At 46.7% G+C, this 24,078-nt stretch overlaps 1 protein-coding gene and 1 pseudogene across 2 annotated transcripts in view; both read left to right on the top strand.

Annotated features, from left to right (window-relative positions):
* The window catches only part of TMEM131L (transmembrane 131 like), a 267,525-nt gene extending 245,266 nt beyond the window's left edge, over positions 1-22,259 (top strand). Inside the window, exons 34-35 of the mRNA XM_082263743.1 lie at positions 20,363-20,535; positions 21,868-22,259. Of these exons, the coding sequence (XP_082119869.1) occupies positions 20,363-20,535; positions 21,868-22,143 (449 nt within the window). The 3' untranslated portion in view covers positions 22,144-22,259. The remainder of the gene's footprint in view (positions 1-20,362; positions 20,536-21,867) is intronic.
* On the top strand, positions 12,291-13,057 carry LOC309560166 (receptor expression-enhancing protein 6-like; annotated as a pseudogene). Its single transcript has one exon. The product of its transcript is annotated as a receptor expression-enhancing protein 6-like (transcript).
* Positions 22,260-24,078: the final 1,819 nt, after the last annotated feature.

Here is a 24,078-nt window from a genome sequence, read left to right on the forward strand (position 1 = left end):
TGTGTCTTGGTCATGTTTGGCCTTGTTGCTGTGTTGCCCACCCTTCAAGTTCAAGGATTTGGGACATCCCAAGTAGTCGTAAATCTAAACTCCTGTGTGTCCTGTGATGTACAATTTAGGAAATTAGTTATTTTGGTTTACGTGTAAAATCTTTTTCTTGGAGTACATCACAGGGCACAGAGTTCCCTCCCCCTCTATCTGTCTTGCGAATTGCTTGCTACAAAACGAAAGGCTTAGCCCGAACTGGGAGGGGTCAGGCCTCATGAATATGAACTGAATCCTGTGATGTACTCTAAGAAAAGGAGTTCAAGCAATAATACTATGAAAAGGAGTTAAAGCAATACTAAAGTCTTTTTTTTCTAAAATAAAAAAACGTTATTCTTACCTGCTCTCTGCAATGGTTTTGCACAGATCAGCCCGTATCCTCCTTTTCTTGGATACCATGTTGGCGCTCCTGGCCCCTCCCTCCAGCCGGGTGCCCCCAGAGCAAGCAGTTTGCTCTGGGTGCACCCAAACATGTGTTCTCCTTTCACACACAGTGCGGTGGCTCGGCCTGGCCCGGCCCCCTTCATTTCCTGATTGACTTACAGGCTGTGATTGACAGAAATCTACCAAAAGCCGATCAGGAGTGTGAGTCCCCGGAGAGGCAAGGTTTGAGAGGGGGCTCAGGTAAGTGTTAAGGGGGCTGGGGCACTCAGAAGGTTTTTAATTTTTATGCATAGAATGCATGAAGGTAAAAAAAACTTGTGCTTTTACAACCACTTTAACAGGTAAACTAAAAATCCTAATATCCCTTGCAATGCCATATATGGAGAAATCCATATGCCAATAGAAATCTGGGATTCAGCCATTTCATTAAAATCAATGCACTCCTGCTGCTAATATTTCAGTAGTTATTAAGTCCGGAAGCCAAGAGATTGTAATAGAATGCACAACTTCGGGTGGCTAATCTGCACATTTGTATGTAATACAGCAGAAAAATTAAGAGCAGTAATGCAACAGTGTGAATGTTCTCCTGTAGTATTCACAATATTTGTTTGCTGAAACTACACTAAACTTTCCCTCTAACAAACTGGGTTGAGAAATGAACTGGGAAGCCATTCCATTTTTAATATTAGTTGTTTGAGTTACCAGAACTAGTGTGCTGATCAAAAAGATTTTTTTTCGTTCATTGACGGACACAGCTCCTGATTCTTCCTAACCATTGGGTTATACTGCCCCCTACAGGAGTAGGACACTAGGAAAGAAAAAGCTTGACTACGCCTATGGGCAGTCCCAGGGGGTATACACCCACTCTCAGCCGTAGGCACTCAGTTTTTTTTCTTCCTGGTCAGAAGCAAGGACCTAGTTCCTTGCTTGAAACTTTGGTCCTTGCAATTTTTTCATTTTACAGTACATTGAATTTTTTCCCTCCTTTTTATTATTTTAATCCTGTGAGAACTACAATCAAGTGCCGGACTGGGCAACGATCTAGATAAAATAGATCCTTAGGGTCCCCCCAGTCCAGCCAGCGAGCCTGTGCAGACCGCAGCTCCGCGCTAGGTCGGCCGCGACATAGCCCAACTGGACGGGGGCTGACTTGTGAGTTAATCGTCTCGCGAGGACACATACGAACTGGCTTCGGCCTGAGTTTCAGCATTTCCTCCTGGCCGACAGCACCCACATTACGATGGAATGGTGTCCTGTCTGGAGCGGTGCCCACCCTGTGCCTGGTGTGGTAAGTAGCTGTCCCCCCACTAACCCTTGAAGGTTCTGGGGTGGACATTGGCCCTTCCCTGGGATGGTTGGACCACCACAGCTTTGCAGCCTACTACTTGGAAACTATTAGATGCGGCCCCTGTGAGCGTGGCTGAAGCCACTGCCTCTCATTTGGGCATCCGTCTTCCCTCCACTGCCCCTGAGTGGTCGGCTCTGCTGGGGCTCGCGTCCTGATGGCTGGGCGCCCTCAAAAATTTATGCTGCGGCCTACTAGGCCATGCGGCCCAGTCAGGCGTCGCTGTTGGGGGGTGGCCCCAGTGCGTGTAGCTGAAGGCCCCACTCTTCCTTTTGGCTTCTGCCAGGCTAAGTCCTGTTATGTCCCCTATGGAGGGCAACCCCCCCTTTTTTTTTTTTTTGCAGGGTCCAAAAGGTGGTCTATTTGTGGACCCTTGGCCAGCGTCCCCTTGCGGGGTTGCAGTCAGCAACCTTCTCTGATTATGTTTGCGGGGTGAGCTCATTATTCAGCGACCCTACTGGGTCTGCGTCCACGCATCCTGAGTGCTCAGATAGTGAGGATGATTCCTCTGCTCCTCTAGCCGCCCTTAAATAGGTGCTGGTGAATGCACTTTGTGTCAGTGTGTGAAACTTTAAAAATGGAGTTTGCAGCTGGTGCCGCGTTGGATGCACCGGTTCCTTTTGGCACCCACAAGCCCTCTTAAGCGGCGAGGGTGTTCCTCCTTCCGCTTACCTTGACAACTTGTCATAAAACAGTGGGGTTGTCCAAAACTCAGTGGTTACTAGGCGTTTTTTTGCTCACGGTATTCTTATGAGGTTTTAGTGCGTTAAAGGTGAACGGTCCATATGTGCGCTGTGGCTGGTTCGGCAATTAGTCCGGTATTTATTATTGCCCTGGTGTCGCAAACCCTGACCGAGTGGGCTAAGCTTTTACGCCGGGACCTGAAGGGAGAACAGTCTCCCCCTGTCTTTGCGGAGCTGGGGGACAGGTTGGTCCAGGGGCTACAGTTTGTCTGTGATGCCTCTTTGGATGCGGCTCCTTTGATTTCTAGACTGTCTGTATCAGCGGTGATCCTTCGGCGTATTGTCTGGCTGAAATGCTGGTCTGCAGACTTAGACTTCTAAGAAGGCCTTATCTGATCTCCCTCTTGTAGGGGATCACCTGTTTGAAGCTTCCCTGGTTGACATTAAGTGTCTCGGGGGGGGGGGGGGAAGAGTACGCTTCTTCCACAGGCTAACAAGGGCAAGGAGCCCCGTCGTAGACGTGTGCCATTCTCCTTGGCTCCTAAGCTGCCTCTTCGTCTCCCAGGGTCTCAACACAAGGGATCAAAAGTCAGGGCCTCCCAACAGAGGTTCCAAGAGGACCTGGTCTGGCAAGCCATGAGCGGGCTTTTCCATACCTGTGGACAAGGCTGCCTCCTCATGAAGGGGCACCTTCATCCGTCGGGACATCTTTGCTGGTTTTCGGATCCATGGACCTCCCTGGTGCATATCAAGTGGGTCCAGGAAGTTATTTGGTCTGGCTACGAGATAGTTCGATCTTGTCATCCGGATTTTTTCCCTTCCAACCTGCACTTGTCCCCAGATCGTTTCCGGGGTCTCTGTGGGCCAGTGCAAGACTTGTTACTTCAAGGGGTGATTGTTTTCCGGTTCCGACTTGGGAACCTTTTCAGGGGTTTTTACTCAAACTTATTTACAGTCCCCAGGAAGGAAGACAACATACGTCTAATTCTGGACCTCAAGGCGCTAAGCTGCTTTGTGCAAGTACAAAAGTTCTGCATGGAGTCCGTTCACATGGTTGTGGTGTTCCTAATTCATCCTCGAGGCAGCCTGTTTGCACAGTTTCACACAAGATCCACGGTCTCTAGTGGTGGCTTCGCTCTCCGGCGCTTCGACAGGGAAAATTCTTCTCCCCCTGTACTGGGCAGTTGTCTCAATGGATGCCAGCCTGTCCAGGTGGGGAGGCGTCTTCCGCACAGACGTGCTCAGGGGGTCTGGACTCTGGCAGAGCCCAGACTGACAATTAATGTACTGGAACTCGGAGCGATCAGACTTTGGCTCATTGGACAATTGTCTCCAGGGGCGTCTGGTTCGAATTCTTTCGGACAATGCCACGGCCGCGATCTATGTCAACCACCAAGGGGGCACAAGAAGTGTCCTGGTGGCTCGGCAAGTAGCCAGCATTCTAAGATGGGCTGACTGATTCGTTCCAGCCCTCTCAAACTTCTGCCACGACTCCTGTGCAGGATTTAGGCAGAAGGGAATTCCGGTCATTCTAGTGGCTCCAGACTGGCCTCGCCGGTCTTGGTATGTCGATCTGGAATGCCTGGCCACTGATGCTCCTTGGGGACTTCCTCTCAGGGAAGATCTGCTGTCCCTAGGACCGATCTTCCAACCTGATTTACAGTTGCTGGCTTTAAGGGCTTGGCTGTTGAATGCCAGGCACTGAAGGATGGAAGTTTGTTTGAATCTGTGATTCCTACGCCGTTAAAAGCTAGGAAATCTGTGTCTAGGAAGATCTACTATCATACATGGAAGACGTACACTGCGTGGTATGAGTCTCTTGGGGTTCACCTTCGCTCCTTCTCAGGTGGATTGGATCTTAACCTTCTTTCAATGGGGGGTTGAACAGAACTTTGGCTTGAGTACCATCAACGACCTTTGGCCACTCACTCCCTGGTGCGTACCTTTTCTTCAGGGTGTCCGACATTTGGTTCTTTCCGTGCGGGCTCTGTTAGCGCCCTAGAATCCTAATGTGCTTTACTGCAGTCTCTCTTTGAAAATATTCTGGTGGATGCCTGCTTAAGCTGCCCCAGAAGGTGGCATTCTTTGGTGGATATCACCTCTGCATGCAGGGTGTCTGAACTGACGGCGTTATCCTGTCGTTCACCTTATGGTGATTCGCAAAGTTAAGGCGGTGCTTTGCCTCTGTCCGGCATTCCTTCCTTTGGTGGTCTCGGACTGTAATTTGAATGCAGATATTGTGTTGCTTTCCCTGTGTCCTAGGCCTAAACATCTGAAGGAAATTGCCTTGCGTGTCTTCGATGTGGTCCATGCAATTAGGGTGTACCTGGCAGCTAGAATCTTTTAGGAAGTCAGACTTTCTATTTGTGCTCACAGACTGATCCCACAAAGTGTCCGCTTCTTCTGTGACCATTTCCAGATGGATCAGGCCTATTACGTCGGGTCAGGTTTCTCCTTTCCCTGTTTAGGCGCACTCTACTAGGGCGCTTAGTTTCTCCTGGACTTTCCGTCTTCAAGCGTCAGTGATGCAGGTTTGCAAGGCGGCCACCTGGTCGTCGGTGCACACTTTTACGAAGGTTTTTTTTTTTTGTAAAGTGATTATGTTGGCATCTGCGGATGCTTCTTTTGGCCGCAAGGTTTTGCTGGCCACTTTTTAAAGGACCTGGTCCTCTTTGAGGGTGTATTGTTTTTTTAGGTGAGCTCCAATTGTTTATGGTTGAGCTCTAGGTTACCTGGTTGGCTATGATTAGCCTTGAATTTATTTCTATTGTTTTCCCACCCATCATGTTTAACACTGCTTTGAGACAACCCAATGGTTAAGAAGAATCAGGAGCTGTGTCCCTCAATGAACGAAAGAGAAAATAGGATTTCTCTTACGTCCTCCGACAGTCGCCGCCCCTTCCCAAGTCTTCACCAATGGGTATTGACCTTTGCTCTGTAGGAGTAGCTAGGCAACAAGAATTGTTAATACAAAAGCTTTTAGCATAGACACACCCCTAGGGGCTGTCCCCTCAGTCAATACCTCCCTGCACCAGCATTCCCAACTCAGTTTGATCTTGCCTAGCTTAGGAGTAGCTGGCTTTCCTGTGCTGGGGCTCAGTCTCAGCCTTCTACCCTTTATTTGATTTTATTTCAAGTATTTTTTTCTTTTCTTTACTAGCTGTTTGTTTTGTCAGCTTTAGTTTAGGGATCTTCGGATGAAGAATCATCATGCGGAGCTGGGTCTCGGACTGGCCGCCCTGGATCCCAGGGCTGAGAGCCGGATGGATCCGCAGCCTGCCATCGAGCGTTCAGCTTAGGTTTGCCCTGGCATATTGAACGACCCATCCCTGTTCGCTGCAGGGATGCTGCCTGTGAGGTGGCTACCTCACTGGACGCCATGCTGCGGTCTATGGCTGCAGTCCACAAGCGTCCTGGCTGCGACACTCCCTGTCTGCCTTGATGGCGGTTTTTCGCTGGAGACGGCTCCCCACGCCATCTGGTACGGTAAGCACCTACTTTGTGGGGACCTTCTGTGTGGGTGTCAGTCTGTGGCTGTGTAGTACCCCCCATGTCTGTGTAAATGCGGGCTCCCTGTCAGGTCCCTGTATGGCTACACTGCCTGTGGGCTGCGAGGGGGGGCCATCCTGCTCTGCTGTGAGTTATGCTCTGGGTGCAGACATGTTGTTGCGGCGGCCGCTGCGGCGATCCGCCATTTTCTTGCTTGCATGCTGTGACCGGCCCTGTCCCTGTACAGCGCCGTGTTTTGGCGCCATTCGCCGGCATTTTGGCGGGCCGTGCTCATCCGAGCACATGTCGGCACCATTTTCCTGTAGCCTCATCCCTCAGCCGGGCGGCCATGTTTGCGGAGCCTCATAGGCTATATCAGTCAGCCAGCTATTGCATCACTTCCTCTTCCTCTGGGAACAGCGATCGGTGGCAGCAGCCTGTTGTGCTCTCTCCAGGTTTTTACCTTCTTTGTCCTGTCATTCCTTGCTCAGTGTTATCTATCCCTGCGGGGTCGGTGCATACAGTAGTGTGCGGTGGGCTGCGCTCGCCGTGGTGTTAAAGGGCCAGTACCTTTTTTACTTTTCATTACTGGGGCATGGATTCTCAGGATAGCAAGTTTCCCCCCACCCTGGTGGGGGACCAGGGGGCTGCTGCACCCCCCGAGGGGGCCGATCTGACAGCTGTGGTGGCTTCCTTAGTGTCTCAGGTGCAGATGCTGATGGCTGAACGATCCGCAAAAAAGGCCAGGGTGTCCATTTCCTCTGATTCAGAGGGCGATGTGGCTGGCGTGCCCTTCTCGGGGTCCCGCTCATCTTTGGACCTTATGGGGTCCGAGGGGGAGGCAGAGGTGGAGGGGGTGCATGTTTCTCCCCCTGGCTCGCCTGAAGAGCTTGCACTCATGAATGAGCTGATTGCTTCCATAAAAGATACCTTGCACCTAGAGGATGAGCCTACTCCGCCTGCTAGGGTGTCCTCCTTTGGAACGCAGAGGACGCGAAAATCAGCGCAGGTTTTTCCCTGTCCTTCTGAATTTCACCATACGGTTAATGAACAGTGGCGCAATTTAAAGAAGCCTATTACTGTGCCTAATAAGTTTAAACTGCTTTATCCGTTTGCGCCCTCCACCGACGAGCGTTGGTGTGTGGCGCCTCAGGTGGATCACACGGTAGCCATTTTGAACAAGGCTACTGCGGTGCCTTCTGAGGATATACCCCGCTTTTCCGGGACCCTACGGACAGGAGAATGGAGTCTCTTGCCCGTCATGCCTATATGGTTGCTGGTTCTATGCTGAAGCCTATTTTTGCTTCCATTATGGCGGCACAGGCTGTTGCAGATTGGACAAAGATGCTTAGACGCACCTTGGTGGCTGATTCAGCTTCGCCTACCACGTTGGCTATGGTGGACCAGATCCATCAGGGTGTCATGTACTTGTGTGATGCGGACTTGAATTTAGCTCCCTTGGCTGCGCACCTGTCCAGCGTGGCGATACTGAACCGTCGTCTGATTTGGCTGAAAAATTGGTCGGTCGACCAATCTTCTCGCAAGACGCTGGCAGATTTTCCCTACGCGGGATCTCGCCTTTTTGGCGAGGCTTTGCGCGGTTTCCCACAACCTCGGCTGACCCGCATTCGGGACAGATAGGTTCAGGAAATCGTTCGATCTGGTTACAAGATCGAATTTCTCTCTCGGCCGGCGGGCAGATTTTTTTCCCTCAAATCTTCAGCTGTCTCCGGAGCGCTTGCAGGATCTGCACCGGGCGGTGCGGGCCCAAGGGGTGGTTGTTCCGGTGCCTCATCGGGACAGATTTCGGGGGTTTTACTCCAATCTGTTCACTGTGCCCAGAAAGGAGGGCAAAGTGCGTCCGATTCTGGACTTGAAAGCTCTGAACCGCTTTGTGCGGGTTCGCAAGTTCCGCATGGAATCCCTGCGCTCAGTGGTGGCTGCCCTGAGTCCGGGGGAATTCATGGCCTCCATCGATCTGAAGGATGCGTACCTGCACATCCCCATTTTCGAGGGTCACCAGAGGTACCTTCGATTCGCCATTGCGGAGGATCACTACCAATTCGTGGCGTTACCTTTCGGTCTCGCTTCGGCTCCGCGGGTTTTCACCAAGGTGCTGGCGCCGGTTCTGGCCCTGTTGCGAGCACAGGGCATTGCTGTCTTGGGGAATCTGGACGATATCCTGATACGGTCAAACGCCAGTCAGAGCCTGGTGACCGACCTGTCCACCACGATGCGGACACTGCAGGAGTTCGGTTGGACTATAAACATTCCGAAGTCGACTCTGTGTCCTTCGGTTCGTCTTCCCTACCTGGGAATGATTCTGGACTCTGTCAAAGCATAGAAACATAGAAACATAGAATGTGTCGGCAGATAAGAACCATTTGGCCCATCTAGTCTGCCCAATATATCTGAATCCTATGAATAGTCCCTGGCCCTATCTTATATGAAGGATAGCCTTATGCCTATCCCATGCATGCTTAAACTCCTTCACTGTATTTGCAGCTACCACTTCTGCAGGAAGGTTATTCCATGCATCCACTACTCTCTCAGTAAAGTAATACTTCCTCATATTACTTTTAAACCTTTGCCCCTCTAATTTAAAACTGTGTCCTCTTGTGGTAGTTTTTCTTCTTTTAAATATGCTCTCCTCCTTTACCGAGTTGATTCCCTTTATGTATTTAAAAGTTTCTATCATATCCCCTCTGTCTCTTCTTTCTTCCAAGCTATACATGTTAAGGTCCTTTAACCTTTCCTGGTAAGTTTTTTCCTGCAATCCATGTACTAGTTTAGTAGCTCTTCTCTGAACTCTCTCTAGAGTATCTATATCCTTCTGGAGATATGGCCTCCAGTACTGCGCACAATACTCCAAGTGAGGTCTCACCAGTGTTCTGTACAGCGGCATAAGCACTTCTCTCTTTCTACTGCTTATACCTCTCCCTATACATCCAAGCATTCTGCTGGCATTTCGTGCTGCTCTATTACATTGTCTTCCCACCTTTAAGTCTTCTGAAATAATTACTCCTAAATCCCTTTCCTCAGATACTGAGGTCAGGACTGTGTCAAATATTCTATATTCTGCCCTTGGGTTTTTACGTCCCAGGTGCATTATCTTGCACTTATCCACATTAAATTTCAGTTGCCAGAGTTCTGACCATTTTTCTAGTTTTCCTAAATCCTTTTCCATTTGGCGTTTCCCTCCAGGAACATCGAAGGTCTTCCTGCCGGAAGACAAGCTTCGGACTCTTCAGGACGAGGTCAGGTCCCTCAGGGACAACCGGCACTCGTCTCTCCGGACATGCATGAGATGTCTGGGTTTAATGGTCTCGGCTTTCGAGGCGATCCCTTTTGCCCAATTTCACACGCGGGGTCTCCAAGCGGAGATTCTTGCCGAGTGGGACGGGCAGCCGCAATCCCTGGATCTGCGGATCTCGTTGAGCCACAGCACCAGAAGGGATCTTCTGTGGTGGCTCCAGTCCCCGTCGGTGTCGGGGGGGGCAAGTCTTTTCGTCCATTGTTGTGGACGGTGATAACCACGGATGCCAGCCTGTCGGGCTGGGGTGGTGTTCTGGGCGTTTTGTCCGCCCAGGGAACTTGGTCGGAGAAGGAGTCCTCCCTTCCGATCAACATTCTGGAATTGAGGGCGATAAAACTTTGCCTTTTGCGCTGGACGGACCGGCTTCGGGGCCGTCCGGTTCGGGTTCAGACGGACAATGCCACCGCGGTGGCTTATGTCAACCATCAAGGGGGCACCAGGAGTGCCCGGGCGGCTCGGGAAGTGGCCGAAATTCTGTCTTGGGCCGAGACCCACGTCCCGGCGATAACTGCAGTTCACATACCGGGGGTGGAGAACTGGCAGGCGGACTATCTGAGTCGCCAGACCCTGGACCAGGGGGAATGGTCCCTTCACCCGGATGTCTTCCAGATGTTGTGCGCGAAGTGGGGTTCTCCAGATGTGGACCTGTTCTCGTCTAAACAACAAGGTGGAAAGGTTCGTGGCAAGGACGCGCGATCCTCGGGCGGACGCCTCGGACGCGTTAGTGGCGCCATGGCATCAGTATCGTCTGATGTATGCTTTTCCACCGATTCAACTACTGTCTAGGCTGCTTCGCAGATTGGCTTTGGAACCGCACACGGTGATTCTGGTGGCGCCGGACTGGCCTCGCCGGTCTTGGTACGCCGACCTCGTAAATCTGGCAGTTGACGCTCCGTGGCGCCTGCCGCTTCGGGAAGACCTTCTGTCTCAAGGGCCGATATTCCATCCTGCTTTACAGTCGCTGGCTTTAACGGCCTGGCTTTTGAAAGCCAGGTCCTGAAGGATAGGGGTCTCTCCCCTGAGGTCATTCCCACTTTGATCAAGGCTAGAAAAGCCTCTTCGGGAAAAATTTACTACCGTACTTGGAAAGCATACTTTGCCTGGTGTGAGTCCAGGGGGTATTCTCCTCGCTCATACTCTGTGTCGAGAGTGTTGGCTTTCCTCCAAACTGGAGTGGACCAGCGTTTGGCGTTGGCCACAATTAAGGGTCAGATTTCTGCGCTGGCCGTTCTCTTTCAACGCCCTGTGGCGTCTAATTCATTGGTTAGCACCTTTGTTCAGGGGGTGCGACATTTGGCCCCTCCTAGGAGGGAACCTTTGCCTCCATGGGACTTGAACTTGGTTCTGTCCGTGTTACAACAGGCTCCCTTTGAAAAGATCAGGGAGATCTCGTTGTCTCTGTTGTCCAAAAAGGTTGCTTTTTTGGTGGTGATCACTTCGGCTCGTAGGGTGTCGGAGCTGGCGGCTTTGTCCTGCAGCTCTCCCTACCTGGTGATTCACAAGGATAAGGTGGTCTTGCCACCTAACCCTTCCTTTCTTCTGAAAAGGATCTCGGAGTTTCACCTTAATGAAGACATTGTCTTGCCTTCGCTCTGCGCGAAGCCTAAGCATCCGAAGGAGGTTGCCTTACATTCCTTGGATGTTGTCTGGGCGATCAGGGTTTACCTGTCGTCCACTAAATCGTTTCACAAGTCGGATTCCCTCTTTGTCCTTCCTGAGGGACCTCGGAAGGGCATGGCGGCGTCGGCTGCGACCATCGCCAAATGGATCAGACAGATCATTGAGCAAGCCTATGCCTTGAAGGGGAAGGTTCCACCTTTCCTTGTGAAAGCACACTCTACCAGATCCTTGAGTACGTCTTGGGCTTACCGTCATCAGGCTTCTGTGGCCCAGGTGTGTAAGGCGGCGACTTGGTCGTCCGTTCACACCTTCTCAGAATTCTATAAGGTGGATGTTCAGGCATCGGCCGATGCCTCCTTTGGCCGTAAAGTTCTCAGTGCGGCAGTTTCTTAGGGACCCTTGTTTTTTCTGGGCCCTTGGTTATTGGGGTGTTTTTACCCCTGGGTTACTTGTCTTTCCTGGGTTGTTGCTCCTGTTGAGCACGTGTTCCTGTTGCCCAGTTGGTTCTCTTACTGTGGTAAGGTTCCTTTCTCTGATGTGGGTACTGCGTTGCCTTTTCCATGGTTGCGTCTCCCACCCCTCATGTCTACACTGCTTTGGGACGTCCCATTGGTGAAGACTTGGGAAGGGGCGGCGACTGTCGGAGGACGTAAGAGAAAACGGAATTTTTGTAAAATCTTACCGTAAAATTCCTTTCTCTGAGTCCTCCGACAGTCGCCGCCCCCCGCCCCTCTTTTGGGGTTTTTGTGTACTCTTACTGCTATGCTACCAAACTGAGTTGGGAATGCTGGTGCAGGGAGGTATTGACTGAGGGGACAGCCCCTAGGGGTGTGTCTATGCTAAAAGCTTTTGTATTAACAATTCTTGTTGCCTAGCTACTCCTACGGAGCAAAGGTCAATACCCATTGGTGAAGACTTGGGAAGGGGCGGCGACTGTCGGAGGACTCAGAGAAAGGAATTTTACGGTAAGATTTTACAAAAATTCCGTTTTTTGACTTACCTTTTGTTCCTAGTGTCTTTTGCTGCTGTAAAGACTTACACTTTTTTTTGCCAGCACCTTTTTTCCATGTAGTTTTTTCTTCAATTGACAATGCTACTGGAGCTTTGGCTCCTTGATTGCAGCTGTCCCCTGCCTGCCTTTTGGAGTTCTGCATCTGATCTTCAGTGCTCTTTCCAGGTCGAAAGCCACTAACATTTCTACAGTGCTTGCCCTGTCTCTGAAGACTCACCTATTGGGTAGCAGTTTCCACCTCAGAAGGGGTTTAGACTGGGACTGAGCACTGAATTCATCAGCTGGAAGGAGTGTGTGCACCCCACGCTCTTTCTTTTTACAGCATTGAAGGATCTTCTAACTGGTGTTCCTTCTTGTGAAGAGCCATCTAAAACTTCAAGCTGATCCGATTCCTGAGAGCTGTCCGGGGTGAAGAGTGGGGAAGTTCCGCCATGGCCTCTCTCCGGGAACGGTTCAACAACTACATCAATGGGGATAACTTCGTGTCCCGGATGCTGGGGAAAGTGCAGCAGAAGACCGGTATCCAGAAGAATTACTTGGCTAGCGGCTCCCTCTGCTCTCTGGGCTTGTACCTGGTATTTGGCCATGGGGCTTCTCTGGTCTGCAATTTGATTGGCTTTGTGTATCCTGCTTACACTTCAATTAAGGCCATTGAAAGCCCGGACAAAAAAGATGACACAATATGGCTGACTTACTGGGTGGTTTATGGCGTGTTCAGCGTAGTGGAATTTTTCTCGGATATTTTTCTCTTCTGGTTTCCATTTTACTATCTGGGAAAGTGCATTCTTGCTGTGGTGTATGGCTCCTTTCTCGTGGAATGGATCTCAGATTCTTTATAGCCGCTTCATTCTGCCATTCTTCCTAAAGCACCATCGGACTGTAGATTTAAGTGGTCATGCTTTAAGCACAGCAGAAAATGTGACCAGACAAGCACTCGAAGGAGCAGTAATCCATTCACTGGAAACCGAAAAGAGCAAATGACCAGCACCATTGAAGCTATGAAAAGCATTCTTTAATTTAAAGACTGATTTATCTTTCCTTCCACTTAAATATCTGTTTTGCTTCTCGGTATTCTCCATTTTGTTGCCATACTTAAACCTACCACTTAAATACTAATTTGATGGAACACAAAAGCGTTATGGTGTGAAAGTCTGTGCATAGGATGTACTGGGAAACAGGGAATAAAAAATGGAAGGGGCCAAAGAAAAGCCTCTGAAGAACGGCTGCATAAAGGGATGCTCAGACCAACTTTGTATGAATAATCAAAAATTCTTTATTAAGGATCAAAGTAACACATTGTCTAAAAATTACCCCCGTCATAGGGGAACAGTATACAAAACATGAAAGGATACAGAAAATGAACTGACCACACACAAGACATAAAACCAAAAAAGAGATCACACATACAAGGCCGGCCTCACACATACACTGGAAGATCAGACCAGCAATGGCCGGAGTAAGCTGCATACATTCCAACCGGGAATATCTGAATGCTGCTATCTCATCGGTTTGCTGGTCGGCATGCCACGATGATGTAAAGTACCTGGTATGATTAATAACCAATATAGCTGCACCAATGGTTCAAAAGGTTGAGAACTTCAAACTTTAAACTCTAATTTTGTCAACCCTATAATTCAAAATATGCTGTGAACTATTGCAATGCAATGCAGATCTAAACCTATACACTTCTACTGTCATTGAGAGGCATATAGGCTCTGAATTATCAACATGATTTCACCATGAAAGAGGGAAGCGTCTAGAGGAATGTCTGCACACCGATTAATATAAACTGTAAATAAAGCCAGGTTTCTGAATATAATATACCCACAATATATGTTATACCAAAAATACATAAAAATCCGGTTGACCCCCCGGGCAGACCTATAGTGTCTGCCTGTGGGGGTCCTTTGGACAGGATTGGTAAATACTTGGACTCATTGATCAAGGATCTTGTTCTCGACCTTCCCTCGTATGTGAGAGATACGGGGGACGTCTTGAGCAAGATCCGAGATCTTGAGTTCAATATGGAAGTATTACTTGTTGGAATAGACGTTGAGTCTCTCTATACCTCTATTCCCCACTCCTGGGGGCTTCTATCAGTATATCATTTTCTTGAACAGAAATATCCATTGCAGGGTTCACAAAATGAATTTCTTCTGGAATTGCTTGAATTTTCCCTTTTGAATAATGTTTTCCAATTCTCCAACTATTTTTACCAGCAAATTAGAGGGACGGCCATGGGTGCCCCGTGGGCACCGTCATATGCATGCCTACATCTTGGCATGTGGGAGGAAGAGGTGGTGTACACCTCGCCTATGTACCTCAGCCACGCATTGACCTGGCTGAGGTACATAGACGACGTGCTCATGGTATGGGCAGGTACGCCACTTGAGTTGGAGCAGTTTATGTTAGAACTCAACTCTAATCAGCGTAATATTCATCTGACCCATATAGTCGATAAGAAAACAATTTCTTTTCTAGACTTAAATATAGAGCTCAAAAATGGAAAATTAGTTACCACTACCTTTCGTAAACCAACAGCCGCCAATACCCTCCTTAGGGCAGACAGTCATCATCCAATCAGTCAAATCAGAGGGATCCCTGTAGGACAATATATTCGCATAAAGCGTAATTGTTCATTTGGTGAAGATTATTTACAAGAATCTAAAGACCTGTATGCGAGATTCCGTGAGAGGGGATACTCTCACCAAGTTATTAGGAGGGCAAAAAGACAGGCAGCAGCGAGAGATAGAAATGAGCTCTTGACTCAAAATAAGCCAAAACCTCAGAATTCAAATCTACCACGCCTAATCACCAAATATGGTAGCCAGTGGAATGAGGTGAGACAGATCCTTCAATCACACTGGCACATATTACAGAATAACGAACAACTTAAAAATATAGTTGGCCCACGTCCACTATTAACGGCTAGAAGAGCTACAAATCTCGGTGACCATTTAGTACGATCTGAATTCACTCGTACCACCAAAACCAATTGGCTTACTGAATTACCACCCTTAAGGGGAATGTACCCCTGTGGTCACTGTCAGATTTGCAACCATGTGATAAAATCACAGGTTTATACAGATTCACAAGCAAAAGTGACATATAGAGTTGAGTCCTTCATAAACTGCTCCACCTCCCGTGTATTGTATATTATACAGTGCCCATGTCACAAAATGTATGTTGGTAAGACCAAACGGCAGTTGCGTATTAGAATAGGGGAGCATTTAAAAAGTGTACGCCTCAAGGAAGAGACTCCTATCGGCCTACACTTTGCCGAAAAACACAACAGCGACCCCTCCGGTCTAAAAGTAATGGGTTTTTGGGCCTTAAAGATATCGCCCAGAAGAGGCGACTTCGATAGAGTCCTCTTAAAAGAAGAGAAGGCGTGGATTTTTCGTCTCCAAACTTTGGTACCCTTAGGACTGAATACTGACATGAGTCTCAGTATATTTCTTGAGCCGTAGTACTGTCAGTTCTAATACATGGCCCGATGATAGGGAGTAAGACTGGTTATATCATGTGACATTCATCTGCAGAACAATAAGACAGAGGGTGCTATGTTTTTCGCCACATCATACTTCACCAGTCTATTCCATTTACACCCTTTAATACATATGATATTCCCGTTAATTTGATATCCATATGATTGAAATCTTATATGTTCTTTATGAAATTGGACTATTACCCTATATATATTACATATTTTTTATATACACTGATATGGATCTCGGGTCACGGGAAATCTAGACAATATAGTGCCACCCAGTACAGTAATTTGGCCACTTTCATGTATAATCTAAGAGTTCATAATGTAAGGCATGTTATCTTTCCTTTAAAAATTCTGAAAAGATTCATAATTATAACATCTGCTCATGCCTTGATTGCTAAACAACTATTCAGCTTGAAGTGATAAACCGGTGTAGTTTTGAAAAAGAATAATAATTCTCTCGAAACAAGAATGGCCTCTGTATGCCATTCATTGTTTTGGGAATTTGTTTAAATAGTGCATCGGTATCTCCAAGTTGTATGTGCCGTTGACGCAAGACAACTAAAAATAATGTGATTGATTTAGCACTACAGGTAATCAATAAACTGCATGGTGAATGTGACAATTCCTACATTGTTTAAGTGTGCTATTTTCTTAAGCCTTTGAGTGATATTCGGTTGTTTATTGAGCCGCGGTTGACCGTTCTGGAGCCACGCCATGCTTGACAAAAGAATACCTAATACTGTGCATTACCTATTTCTTACCACATGATGGTGTTATTCCATCCGGTTTTTAACTCAGCGGGAGGCTGTAATAGAGGAATGGCTGCAACACTGCCACCTAATGGCAATTTCTAATCAGGCCATCTCCCTATTTATTTTCCTCCCTTACGTTCCAATGACGTCCTGACGAAGCGTGCGTCACGCACGCGAAACGCGTTGACGTCACACGCCGGCAACACACTACCCGGAAGAGCCACCGCTGCGTTCCAGCCTCCGTCTATAGCGTTGTTCGCCTGCAATTTTCGGAACACGCCATCCCCTCGTGGCATGTCGGAGCGGAACCTTTAATGTCTGGGCCTTCACTTTAAAATTACCCCAAGGAGTTGTGCAGATGTCCCTTCATTCAAGACTTCCAGTGCATGGTGAGCATAAGCATTCATTATAAAGGGGATAGAGAAAAGGCCGTGACCACCAAGCTGACCCAGCTATACAGTGGATATATGCCAATCAATTCACGGCCGTCACCTGGCCAATGGCACAATTGACCAGTATGGGATACAGCCTATGTTTGGTGTGAGCCCGCGCAGTCCTCCCCATATACTGCGTCTCTCCCTTGCTCCCGCACCCCCACTCACTATTACAGCAAGAGACTCTCTGCCATAGGGGTTCTAAGTTGGCCCGATTGTGCAAACCAAAAGTTATTTGAGGATTTGAACTTCATCTTTTTCAAGATACTAGCCATCATCCATGTCAAGGACTGGCTTTATTTACAGTTTATATTAATCGGTGTGCAGACATTCCTCTAGACGCTTCCCTCTTTCATGGTGAAATGCCTCTCAATGACAGTAGAAGTGTATAGGTTTAGATCTGCATTGCATTGCAATAGTTCACAGCATATTTTGAATTATAGGGTTGACAAAATTAGAGTTTAAAGTTTGAAGTTCTCAACCTTTTGAACCATTGGTGCAGCTATATTGGTTATTAATCATACCAGGTACTTTACATCATCGTGGCATGCCGACCAGCAAACCGATGAGATAGCAGCATTCAGATATTCCCGGTTGGAATGTATGCAGCTTACTCCGGCCATTGCTGGTCTGATCTTCCAGTGTATGTGTGAGGCCGGCCTTGTATGTGTGATCTCTTTTTTGGTTTTATGTCTTGTGTGTGGTCAGTTCATTTTCTGTATCCTTTCATGTTTTGTATACTGTTCCCCTATGACGGGGGTAATTTTTAGACAATGTGTTACTTTGATCCTTAATAAAGAATTTTTGATTATTCATACAAAGTTGGTCTGAGCATCCCTTTATGCAGCCGTTCTTCAGAGGCTTTTCTTTGGCCCCTTCCATTTTTTATTCCCTAGTTACATTAGGCTGCGGTGGCTCCCCACTTATCATTTGAGACCCTCTTGGACTACCATTGGGTCTACTGACGGGTCTGTGCCCAGGTAATATAGGACACAGCAGTCTCCATTTTGGGTGCTCTTCTTATTTGTACTGGGAAACAGTCTTATCCATTTATTTATTACGAGAAGTTGCCACTAACAAGATCGTAGTCAAGTAGTAATGAACAGTCTAGAGATGTAAAGCATCTTGATAAAGATCTTTACAAAGCATTTTCTCCCCTAAGGTTGTTTTTTTTTTTTTTTTTTTTTTTTTTTTTTTTTTGTAGTAGCCATTGCTTTAGCAAGTGTTTTCAGTAAGATTTCCCATTAAAAAATAAATCGGTTCTATCTTCAGAGAAGCTGGTCACAGTGCCATTAGCAACTTTTCATCTGGTGGTACAGGAACTTTAGGCTGCCTAGTTTAGTTTATTATTCTGTCTCACCCACAAAAACTCCCTAAAAGTTTGATCACTATATATTCTGTTCAATTGCTATAAATCCAAATGGTGCATTTCTTGAAGGCACTTTTTTACTGTACTGTGAATTGGTAAAATAAAAATGTTTCTTGTAAAAAAAAAAAAAACTTCAAGCTGTTTCTGCTGCCCAACTACAGTGACTTTGGTCACTGGTGGCTATCTGACCTTCATCTGCTAGCAGATGAAGGTCAGATAGCTGCCAGCTATCTGGATTTTGTGAGTGCCTGAGGCCTTGCTTTATACCCTGAGCCTTATGTTGTTTTACAGATGCATGTCTGATTCTGACACTGAATCAGGTGCCTCTAGCTCTCATTCTAACTGCTACGGGTCCTGTTTATGTTCGTTGGGTGTGGCCGGTTTCTTGACTTTTTCAGCTGAGGTTTTAACTACAGTTGTTCAAGTCTTTGCTTCAAATCACCTAATTATTTGCTGACTTTGACCGTAGAAGACACAAGAACGCTCCTGCGCCTTGCACTGCAGATTCTTTGTGATTCATTAACCGCATTTGGCATCTTCTGAGTCTTCAGGTGCAGAGACTGAGTCTGAATTGACCCAGTCCTTGACTGATGAACTTGACCCTTGAGGACTCTACTGCCATTACTCTCAAATTAAAAACGTTTTGGCCCTTATCAGTGAGGTGCCCACCTTTCTAAAACGAGTTTTCAAACGTTGTAGTAATTGGTTTTTGAGGCCCGGGACTTCCTTCTTGCCTAGGGTAGGTTATGCCTTTCATATCAACCAGGGCATTGTTCTTGCGTCCCTCTGTCTGGTTCCAGTTCACCCAAAGGCAAACTCCTTCTATTGTCTTAATGTGCGTTGGGCTGTGACAGTCAATATCTCAGCTACTGCTTCTTTCAAAAGATTGATTCTCTTTTTGTCATATCAAAGGGTCTCTGGAAGGGTGCTTTGGTTTCTCCTTCCAGAAAACTGGCCGAGGCAAACCTTCATCTAATCTTATGCTTCCCGGGATTAGGTTCTACCCTTTCCTGTGAAAGTACAATCTACTGCTAGACCTGTTAGTGCTTTTTGGCATCAAGCAACTGTGTTTCCCTGATTGGAAGACTGTCACCTGACCTTTGAGACACACAATTGAGTGACCATTGAGGCACACAAGTCCTAGCCTGTGTTTATATTCATGCTCTCAGTGCTACATGGCAAGAAAACTGACTCATGCTGGTAGTAGGTGGGATTATTCTGTGCTGGCTTAAAGTTTTGGTGTTGTTTTTTCTTTTTTTTTTTTTTGGCACTGTCCATTTCTCCTGTAGGGCGCAGTATAACCCAACAGCATAAAGATTTCTGTGGTCCCTTAAAGTGGTTATAAACCTCAGACATGAAATATGAACTAAGCATATCCCTCTATAGTGTGTACTTGTCTTTATCCAGATAACCAAATGTAATTTCTGTCTGCTGCCCCTTCCCCCTGCTCTGCTGCCCTGTCCCCCTGCTATCTTCAAGAGTTGCTTCTGACAAATTGTCCTTACACCAAGAGAAAAATGGTGACAGGGAAGAGATCTCCAGCAGAATTACAGCCTCAGCTCTGTTCCTATGTGCTGTGTAAAGGTGTGTGTGTGTGTGTGTGTGTGTGTGTGTGTGTGTGTGTGTGTATCAGCTCTCCTTGCTGAGCTCTGCAGAATGTAACTGTCCACTTTTTTCTGACCTCTCGGATAATTTTTTTCGAACTGATATAGAGAAGAGAATACCCCAGATAAACAGGTACAACTTATGTAGGAGGATCTGTTTAATCTCTGTGTATCATCTGAGGCCAACCACTTTGCTGGGTCTATGCAAGGGTTTACAACTTTAATGGACTCCTAGCAAAGGATTTTCTTTCTTCGGAGGACAAAAATCCTATTGTAGCTTATACTTTCAAATGCACGTAAATCCACATGGCTACGTCAAGGCACATATAAAGCTTGATCTCCAACTCTAAGCTATCTGAGCTCCCAACTATAGGACATATATAGTAATGTGTAAATTAAGAGCAGGTTATCAAGAGACAGCCCTTTTCTGTGCACACAGAAGGAATTACAGTGATAACTGTAGTTTGTAGAGGTTTAGTTTACTATCAAATAGCTATCATAGTTGCCATGGTGATCACAGGTTTGGGAACCATAGTTCAGCCTGACAGCTTGCAGCAAGGTGCAGAGTATGCTGCTAGCTCTCAATTGTGGGACCCGTGCCTGGAAACCTCAATCTTCAGATTGTTGAATCCTGGCTGTTAAAAAATTCATTAAAAGGTTCATACCATTTAGGACAAAACACATTGCCTTGTAAGACCTTTGAGTAATTGTGGGTGAATGTTGCTATTGTGCTGTCTGAGCTATTATTCTCTTATCTCAATTCCGTACAATCCACTTTTTTTTAAGTATGTCAATACTGTGCTGTTCTTTCAGAAAACATGAACTACCACAATGGCTTTTCATGCCCTGAAGTCCAGAATCCGGCTTTTATTGATCATTGTCAGTCTACCTGGAACATAAACCCACCAGAAGCGCCGCCACCACCCCCTCCACCTGCACCTTCCATGCCAAACTCCTGGGAACCAGCAAATTATGTTAGCACTTCTGTAAGTAAATGCCACTTGAATACAGTTTTATGCTCTTTACCTTGTATTTAAACCCCTTATGTAACATGTTTTTTTTTTTAATAATTTTATTTATATTTGTAATAAATTGTGTAGACTGTTGCAGTTTCACTACAGGATGTTAACAGTTTTTTGTTTTCTCACACACAACATTTTAGTAACAAAAACCTGTGTTCATTTGCAAGTTTATTCTTTTTTTATTCTTTCAAGAGGAAAATAGTCTGTTACAAATAGGAAGTCAACAGTCACTATGTATCAATAGAAATTCAAATAAAGCATTCTCAGATTCTACAAAAACGAGGTAACAAGTGCGTGTGGGGTCAAGGAAAGCAGACTAATGCTGAGTAATATGGGCCGAAACATTTGGTCAGCATGTACATTTTGTACGACAGAAGCCAGTCTAATGACTGGCTGTTGTCAGAGACATGCTGGATAAGAAGCATCTGATCGGGGAGGAGGAGAGTCCCCCTGTCAAAATACAAAAGCACAGCGGGGAGATCACTGCACCAACATTGCTTGTGTGGATGTATGGTGATCTGTCAGCGGTGTGTACCAGACCTAACCTAAAGCCTGGTACACACTAACAGGGTTGCATGAAAGAAAAAAAAAAAAAAAAACTGACAGCTCCGGTCTGAGCAATTGTACGAACCATGCAAGGTTAATTTAGTGATCTCCCCTGCTGAGCTGCCAGAAGACTCCGATCAGTGCCATTGGCTGAGAGTGCTGATCGGGAACCGGTCGGCTGCTGGTTTTCCAGCATGCACGTCTGACAGAAGCCAGCCTAACAGACAAACCAACGTAATTATTTTTTTTAAATGGCCGTTGTCTCCCAACATTTGAACTGTGTGTACGGGGCTTTAGGCTTACGTTTATGCAGCCATTTAGAGGTTGCAAGCAGACATTAACATAGTGGAAAAACCTGCTTTCTATTAAATGTACAGTTAGTGGCTCCATATTTTAAACATTTTTAAACCATAGAACAAGGAAAGCATGCCCTGAACAAGAAACCATCCAGAAGCCACCTTCCCCAAATGGGTGAGAACTCAGTTGCAAGTTTTAGTATAATTTGTAAGTGGGATTTTAGGCCCTACCTTTTCTGTCTGCTGGTTTGTATGACCGGTCTAAAACTTGCTACAGATATTAGTCTTCCAATCCAATCACATTAGGGGACAATCCAAGTGGCGAGCATAATTTTATTTTTTTTCTTGTAAGTCACTTTATAGCACATGCAATAATATCAATGTTTCCACCATTATTTTCTGGCTTAGATTTTGATATTTGTTTTTGATATTTGTTTTTGTTTTGTATTTACAGCCTTACCTCTCCAGCACTAGAAGTTTGTCTCCCATGTCTGGACTGTTTGGATCCATTTGGGCTCCACAGAATGACGTATTTGACGGCTTCTGCCCTGTTAGCGGCTCCCCTCCACATTCTGATCATATTGGAAGTCACTCCATGATGTGCAAGCAGGAGTATTCTTCCAGATTCAATCCTTTCCATGCCTATATGAATCTGGACATTTGGACATCTGCTAACAGAAATGCAACATATCCAGTGTCAAGGGACTCTGGCTACTGTGGGAATATGTGAACAGGATATGCGTGCAAAGCAATGTGATTAGTTGTATGTGCGGTTTTTGGTCACTAGAGTGAGCAAGTCGTTGGAATAGGATACAATGTTGGTGAATATTTTGGCACTTTTTATATGGATAATAAATTTTTTTTTTTTTTTTTTTTACTGACCTATGTTTCTCTCATTTATTTGTATTTCTGAAAAGGTATATCGCATCATTATAACGTGCTACCACAATGCAATGCATATTACCACACTGCGACAGACCACTAAAGTGTAAATTGACCCTGACAGCAGAAAGCCTGATACTAGAAATATAAGAAATGACAAAGTTGGCAGCTAGAAAAGGCACACTTACCAGAAGATAGGGTCTGTCTGCTAGAACCTTAACCACTTACCCACTGGGCACTTATACCCCCTTCCTAACCAGGCCAATTTTCAGCTTTCAGTGCTCTCACATCAAATGACAATTACCTGATCCGAGGCCAAAGTGCTGAGAGGGCCCCCGTTGCAGCTAAGTGCGGTACACCCCCGAAGGTGATACAGGAGGTGTAGCGCCCAAAGAAGCACAGGTTGCCAACAAGGGTACTGAAGAGCTGGGCCAGTGATCACCTGGTGGATGCTGGAGATGACAGGATACACAGCAAGATAGATGTCTCTTGGGAAACTCCAGATGTACTTGGCAAACTTGTGCACACAGAAAACAGGAGTAGAGGCCAGGCTGAGGATCATACATGGGTAATCAGTCCAGGGGCAAAGGCAGATAGCAGAATCAGGAAGTCCGTAATGTGAGCCAGGGTCATACACAGGAAGGCAGGCAGGTAATTAATAGCAAAGTCTGTAAAGCAAGCCAAGGTCATACACAGATGATCAACCAGGAGCAAGGTTGGCAGAGCAAGCCAGAGGGTCAACGCCAGGAGAAGAGATCAGACAGGTCAGGAACAAGCCTGGTCACAACTGGAAGTCCAAGGAAAGTCCACAGAGGCTCAGGAACACAGGAAGGCTGAGGACAATCCAGCAATTTGATGGAATCAGCAAAGGTCTTATATAGGCCAGCAAATGGCCTTGTCTGTTACGTTATGCGTTCGCTGATTCGCCATTCTTCTGCCAATGCGTATGGCATGGGAATGCAACTGATGTGCCCATCTCTAGTATTGGCAGCAATGCCAATTCTTTCACAGCCATTTCCCTGACACTATTACACTTTTGAACGCCCTGAACCCCCGGGACAATGGAAACACCCACAAAATGACCCCATTTTGGAAAGCAGACACCCCAACACATAATTTAAGAGGCATTGTGAGTCTTTTGACCATGTCATCTTTTTCCACAAGTTTTTGGAAAATGTGGAAAGTAAATGAAAGCTATTTTTTTTTTTTTTTACACAAAGTTGTCCATTTATAAGATATTTCTAACAAATAGCCTGTTCACAGCAAAAATTACACCCCAAAATACATTCTGCTACTCCTGCTGAGTATGGTTATACCATGTGTGAGACTTTTACACAGCATAGCCACATACAGAGCCCCGACATGCAGGGATCACCATTTGGTGCTCTAGGGACATAAAATTACAAATCGTATTTCCTGACTACCCATTACACTTTTATGAGGTGCTGTGTAGGGCACTGGTAAGCTGATGTGGCATGGCTGAGGCACGGATGAGCACTGATGTGGCATGGCTGAGGAACCGATGGGCATGAATGAGGCATGGATCAGGCCGGGGTGAGCAAGAGCATTGCTGCAGTCTCCCTCCTCGCACGCTGTAGCAATCGGTGTGTACAGCGTGCAAGGAAAACTGAACCGGACATGTTTGTCAACTCATCCCTCCGTAATTGGACAGAACGATCACGTGGTAAAGGGCCGCTGTCATTGGACCACAATCTGTAATACACAAGGACACTTCCATGTGTGCGCCCCAGTGGGCGCGCGGAAAGCGCGACTTTGGGAGGAC

Source organism: Pelophylax lessonae, assembly GCF_965119305.1.
Source record: "Pelophylax lessonae genome assembly, chromosome: 1".
NCBI lineage: Eukaryota > Metazoa > Chordata > Amphibia > Anura > Ranidae > Pelophylax > Pelophylax lessonae.